Source organism: Oreochromis aureus, linkage group 10, assembly GCF_013358895.1.
Source record: "Oreochromis aureus strain Israel breed Guangdong linkage group 10, ZZ_aureus, whole genome shotgun sequence".
In the NCBI taxonomy this organism is placed as follows: Eukaryota; Metazoa; Chordata; class Actinopteri; order Cichliformes; family Cichlidae; genus Oreochromis; species Oreochromis aureus.
In genome coordinates, this window is record NC_052951.1 from 13,802,566 (window position 1) to 13,808,867 (window position 6,302).

The window sequence follows — 6,302 nt, forward strand, 5'->3', positions numbered from 1 at the left end:
TGTTTTCTTTTTGTGCTCTTTTATCTTTGGACATTTTCATGTGAATTAATGCCTGTGTAGTAATAATAATAATGATAATAATAGGACTCACATTTCCCAGCTGCGCTGCCACAAAGTACTAACATCCAGTTAATCCTTAAAACCAGATAGACATATAGATGAAATGCTCGGAGTCAATTTATTCGAATAAATTACCCGTCGTAGCTAAAATTAAGCTCATAAATAATATTAGCCTGGTGTGTTGTGCTGCGTGTTGATTCCAAACACAGTTGGAAGTGACGAGATAATGAACAACAGGCTGGAATGTATCCCAGAATGCACTGTGCAGAAGGCAGGGAACACCCTGGACAAGCTGTCAGTTGGTTACAAATCTAACAATGATTAATAAACAGTCGCAGTCGTACTTCACACCTACAGACAATTCAAGAGTACAGTCCACTTGACTCACAAGCGTTTAGACTGTGGGAGGAAACTGGCACGGCCAATGTGGAAAGAGCTATAGAGATGATTTCAGCAGGAACCAAAGAGCAGGTGTGTCCCGTTGTTAGGTGTGCGTTTTTACCCCCGAGCTGCTGCAAAGTACAGCACGTGGCTGCGCAAGGCCGCAGATGATTCTCAGATATGGCCATATCAAACATGGTTTGCTCAGCTGATCTGCTCTGGGGCTTTTTGCACTGATTAACATACTGTGTGTGTGGACGGAGAACAACCCGAGCAAGATCAATATGAGCTTTTATTGATCTTCAGATTAGGGCTATGTGCTGTAAACAGTGCTCCTTATTCCCACAAGCAAAGTTAAAGAAAAAACAAATGCCAACCATGCGCTTCAATAATAGTCATTAACAGATTAGCAGATGTCTTTAAAGAATGGATAATATGACAGGTGTGATCTGGCAAAAACATTACCCAGCAAGAGGAGACAGGGAGAAGGCAGGAAGATAACGTGATAATGTGTGCATTTTATTCAGATGCATGCATTATTGGTGTTTATGATGGCAGAATAAACTTGTATAGGACAAATATAACTCTACTGCCTTGGCAAATCATTCCCTTTCTTTATATGGCTACACCCACGCTCTCAATACAAACAGGAAAGTGATTTGCCGGTTTTTTAATTCATATTTTTAAATAATTTAAAGGTGAATCTCTCGTCAAAGCAAAGTAAAATGTATGGCACACATATCAGCAGGGTTTCATTTAAACTGATTTAAGACACTGAGAAAACAGTTCTGTATCTGTCCACTTTATTAGCAACTTTATAAACACTTTAACATTTGTTATTTTAAATGCACTGGACAAATATTCTTCCTTTACTTTGTCAGGCTTAGTGTGCTTTATTGTAAGGTGTTGTACTACTTTTTTTTTTTTTTTTACAATGTAATAGAGGAACAACAACATTTAGGTTACAGTGTTACAGTACAGGCTACAGTTACACAGCATCACTCTGGAATGCATCAACACCTCTTTAACCTTCTGAAACGAACCATACAGGCAGCAGGCCTCGCTGTATTGAAGTAATAAGTTCAATATAGCAAACACTGCCTGGCTGTTTGTGATGGCTGTTTATCTCGGTTGGGTCAGGGTGATCCTTTGTTTTGTTGTCATAATATTCTGATAAGTTTTAAAGCCTGTTTGAGCTTTAGACACTCCTCATTAAGAAACTCTCAGTGGGAGCAGTTTAGCAGAGCTGATCTAGTTTCACGCTGTATGCAACTGGCGCCCCCTGCTGTTCACATTCAGTATCTCGGGTTAAGTAGAAGATTGAAACCAGATTGTACTTTGAAACTTGTGTGTGTGTGTGTGTGTGTAAGGGCCTCTTAATCGCTGCCTTATCTTTAATCTGACTTTTCATTGGTTTAAAAAAAAAAAAAAGCCATGCCATTTTTTTTACATATCTGCTAAGTTTACCTTAAACTCTCTCTCTCTCATAATTCATATATATATCTATATAATCAAATTATACCTATGTTAATTTACACCAGGTCATATAGGCTTTATTACTTGTGAAAAATGTAGAGGAAGTATTTCTCCCATAACACTCTGCCTGGCTACAGATATGACTAATAAAGCAAGTGTTCATCTAGCCAGTCATTTACAGCTCACTTAACATGCGCCACGCCTTGTAATCATGTTTGCTATTTAGGTTGACAAAGCAAAACCAAACTTCATACAATGCCAAAGCAACTTATGATGGGTGTGAGAATAGATTTTAATTCAGTTGGTGTCTTGGATGCATGGTAGTCATTCTGTTCTACAAGATTTAAGAGCAATATTTATTCAGACGCTGAACATCCAATGAGCGGGACATACATATATTCTATTCTAGATATTTGTCTTAAGAGCCACATCTAGCTTTTTGAGTAACTAAAACTGCAATACTGTCAATTTACATGTGCTGTGAAAGATAACCTCAGTAAGGTCAGTATACAAGCTATAGATTGTGCTACTAACAATCTGAGTGGCCCAACAAAGGAGGTGACACTCAAGTATTCTACTCTACAATCCTAGAAGTGGCCACGGTCAAATGCAGAAAGGCTCAGGGAGAGATAAGCGTGAGTAAATATAGCCGTTGGGTGTAATCCACTTCGTGCATTTCATTATCCAAGTGAGTGTTCATCCCATGCTATAACAGTATTGGAGACAGTAGACATAAATTGTTTAGTTTGTTCCCCAGAATAAATTTATTCAAGTTGGGACCATACAAACCTAGTGAATGACAGGAGGAGGTATCATATTTCTTTTTAAACAGGAATGACATTGGTAAACAGGGTGTGGAACGTTTTAAAATCAAAGATGCACAACGTACAGCCATCTCTCACTATTGGTGAGAAGTTTGTTCCCATAAATAAGGCAGAACGCAGAGTCCGTAGAAATGGAAAGTTATTACATTTAGCCAAATTGGACAGTGATGTGACAATGAAGATTTAGATGACCTTCTTCAGCTCATCGTACAACACCAGCACGAAGGCGCCGCCCATGCCTCTGAGCACGTTGGACCAGGCTCCCTTGAAGAAAGCCTTACCACCCTCATCGCGTGCGATCTTGCGCCAGCAATCAATGGTCCCGGTGTACATGATTTCAGCTACGGAAGGAAAGAAAAAGAGTTAGCTATGAAATAAAACTCAATATAGAACAGATCAACTGTAACTTCTGGGTTCGTGTCTAGGTGACGCGTGTCACAAATACACTCACTTCCTTTACGTCCGGACTGCATCATCATACGTCTACGGACAGTATCGAAGGGGTATGAGGTCAGGCCAGCAACAGCTGTCACAGTCTGTGCAATCATCCAGCTGACCACAATGTGGGTGTTTTTGGGGTCTGGAAGCATTCCTGCAAGCACAAAAGGAAAGGTAAACAATTTACAACACCAATAGATGCAGAGGAATCGCTTCATGATCAGTGCAAAATAAACATACCCTTAGCTGTGTCATAGATGCCAAAGTATGCAGCCCTGTAGATAATGATGCCCTGCACAGACACATTGAAGCCCTGGTACAATCCTTTCAGGCCGTCAGACTTGAAGATCTTCATCAGGCAGTTACCCAGACCTGAGAACTCTCTCTCGGCTCCTGCCTTTCCCACATCAGCTGCCAGACGGGTACGGGCGAAGTCAAGGGGGTACACGAAACAGAGGGAGGTGGCTCCAGCAGCACCACCAGAGGCCAGGTTGCCAGCAAAGTACCTCCAGAACTGCGTGCGCTTGTCGACGCCATCAAGGAAGACCTTCTTGTACTTGTCCTTGAAGGCAAAGTTGAGGGCCTGGGTGGGGAAATATCTGATGACATTGGCAAGGTTACCTCTCCAGAAGGAAAGGAATCCCTGCTCCTTGGGTATACGGACAACGCAGTCCATGATACCCTTGTACTGCTTGTCAGCTGTGATCTGCTTACTGGCATGCTGGACCTGGATTAAGAGAAAACGAGAATCACACAGAGTGAGGTTAAAAATCAGGAAGCTAAGGAACCATTTTACAGTGACAAGGTCCCCTTGCTGTGACCTTGGAGCTATAAAAACTGCAGGAACCACAAGAGAAATCCTTACAGAGATATCAGTAATTAATGGTAATGACTACTGTGTTGAATTGTGAGCTGACTAGTTAATTTGGACATGGTTAACCATCTATTAATTTAATCATGCTGACACAGAAAGACAGACACTGAGCCTCAAATAATCCAAATGTCACTAAATGCAGGGTGTAATACAATGTCGTTGTGCAGGTTGAACAACAAGGGATGTAAAACTTGCTGACCCGGCTGTGATTGACTACCACCCGGGCTTTAGCTTAGCAGTCGTGCTAAACGCTGGCTAACATCCGGGGGTACATGGGCCACCACAATGATTCGCCGCCAAATTTTACCGAGAATACTATAATCATGTTATCCCCGTGTAACTACAGTTGAGATACAAGCGCTTTAAATAATCCAGATGAGTTGCCGACTGTTCGTACAGAGTGTTCCCGTGTCACTACAACGGTTTGTCCTTTGTTAGCTATGCCGGCTAAGGTTAACGTGTAATAAAGCTAGCGTTAGCAGCCGGGCTCGTGTAGGTCATTTCCCCATCCTGTGGTGACCTCAAATCCTTGAAGCAGTCACTCTTTATAGTTTCACCGTTTCCACATAAACATTATAATAAGCAAGCTGCAATTAGTTTAAGTACAAGCTACTCAATCAGTATTCGATTAATACTTTTAAATGGCAGTGAGTAAGATTACACAAGCTAGCCGGCTAACGGCTTTCCGCCAGTCAAAGAGTTTTACCTGAAGGAGAAGCTTCACTCTCTCGATAGGGGCGACGGCTGTTTTGGAGATGGCAGCGGAAATACCACCGGCCAAGAAATCCTTGGCGAATGAAACAAGTGTATCATTCATATTGCGATGTTCTTGATGTGTCTTTCAGGTAACCAGTAAATACTATACGCCCCTCTACCCTCTGCAGCTGATGGCCTGCACCGACAAAATGGCCGATTGTGTAGCTGCGCCGGGGATTTATTTTACATATTGGATCGCGATACTACACGAGAACTACGCTCCACGTCACGCGCTGCTCCGCCAATAAAGCGGTCCAACTTGTCTTGTCGTCACTTTACGTAGTTGTCTCGACCCAAGGCGAGTAATTCCTGAATTATAATTAAATTCACGTGAAGTGCCTTAATTTAGACCAAAAACCAAAATGAGACAGAGCGTGTTCTCGTTCCTTTTTGGCTTCCTGCTCAGAATCACTATCGTGGGTAACGAGACAGTTTCAAATTCGTGGTGTGAATCATACCGTGAGGCTCATCTATCAAGGACCTCAAAGATGCGTAATCCCTACAATTATTAACGGCATATTACCTGTTATGAAACAACTCTGGCACAGCCTGTACTCCTTTTCAGTGTTACGTGTGACTCTATTAACATAAGTTTCACATTCTAGTTTTGCCCTGATCTGCATATTTACACTAAACGGTTAAATCACTGCACCAGCCTGCAGATAATTCTTCACGTACTACGCAGACTCAGCTAGGATGATATTAGATGCTTGTTCATTTCTGCACCTGCACTGCTGATACCACAACTACCCTCTGAAAGCCACATCTTTAGGTGTGTGTGAGTGTGTGTGAGTCACCATTGTGACAACGCTGCAAATAGATATTTAATCTACCCAGTAGACTTAAGCACATATGTACACCAGAGGGCGGCAGAAGACTTGGCCTCAGTTTTATGTGGCTGACAATATCTATCTATCTATCTATCTATCTATCTATCTATCTATCTATCTATCTATCTATCTATCTATCTATCTATCTATGTTAATGGCTTTTCTGCTTTTCTGACTATTTATAAAAGCCACTGATTTTCTTTCGAACCACAGATCATCGCATAATATACTTGTTGTCTTTGTTTTATTGATTTGTTGACATTATTATGTAAAACCATAACATCACTAACACTGAACATATATTTTTAACTGTATTTTGAGCATTTGGATCTGCGAACTGCACGTTTCTTGGCTCATGTGCAGTGTTGACCACAGGGAGGTGCTGCTGTCATGCCATGCACAGCAGTCAACGTCCAGCCATCTCTAAGAAATCCTACCATAGACCAGCTTCTGAAGGTGAAGGGGGTAACAGCGTAATAAATGAACCCCCTTGGTATTGCTGTGAGAAAATATTTGCCTATTCAAAATTCAGAATAACCCTGGAAAAATGTTTAGTTTTTTTCTCAAAATCTTGCGTTGCCCTGTGATTTTTACAGTTCCTTATGAAATGCCCTGTGTGGTTGGTCTTGTTTGGCTGCATGTGCATTTTAACGCCAGTCACTG

The 6,302-nt window shown here is 41.6% G+C and overlaps 1 protein-coding gene across 1 annotated transcript; it reads right to left on the reverse strand.

Moving 5' to 3' along the window:
* Positions 1-1,227: 1,227 nt before the first annotated feature.
* Positions 1,228-4,969, reverse strand: si:dkey-251i10.1 (uncharacterized protein LOC100038774 homolog). The gene is made up of 4 exons (XM_031759938.2): positions 4,760-4,969; positions 3,420-3,906; positions 3,193-3,333; positions 1,228-3,082 (listed from the first exon to the last, which is right to left on the reverse strand). The coding sequence occupies exons 1-4, from the start codon at positions 4,868-4,870 to the stop codon at positions 2,925-2,927; spliced, it is 897 nt and encodes a 298-aa protein (XP_031615798.1). The 5' UTR covers positions 4,871-4,969; the 3' UTR covers positions 1,228-2,924.
* Between the last annotated feature and the right edge of the window lie 1,333 nt (positions 4,970-6,302).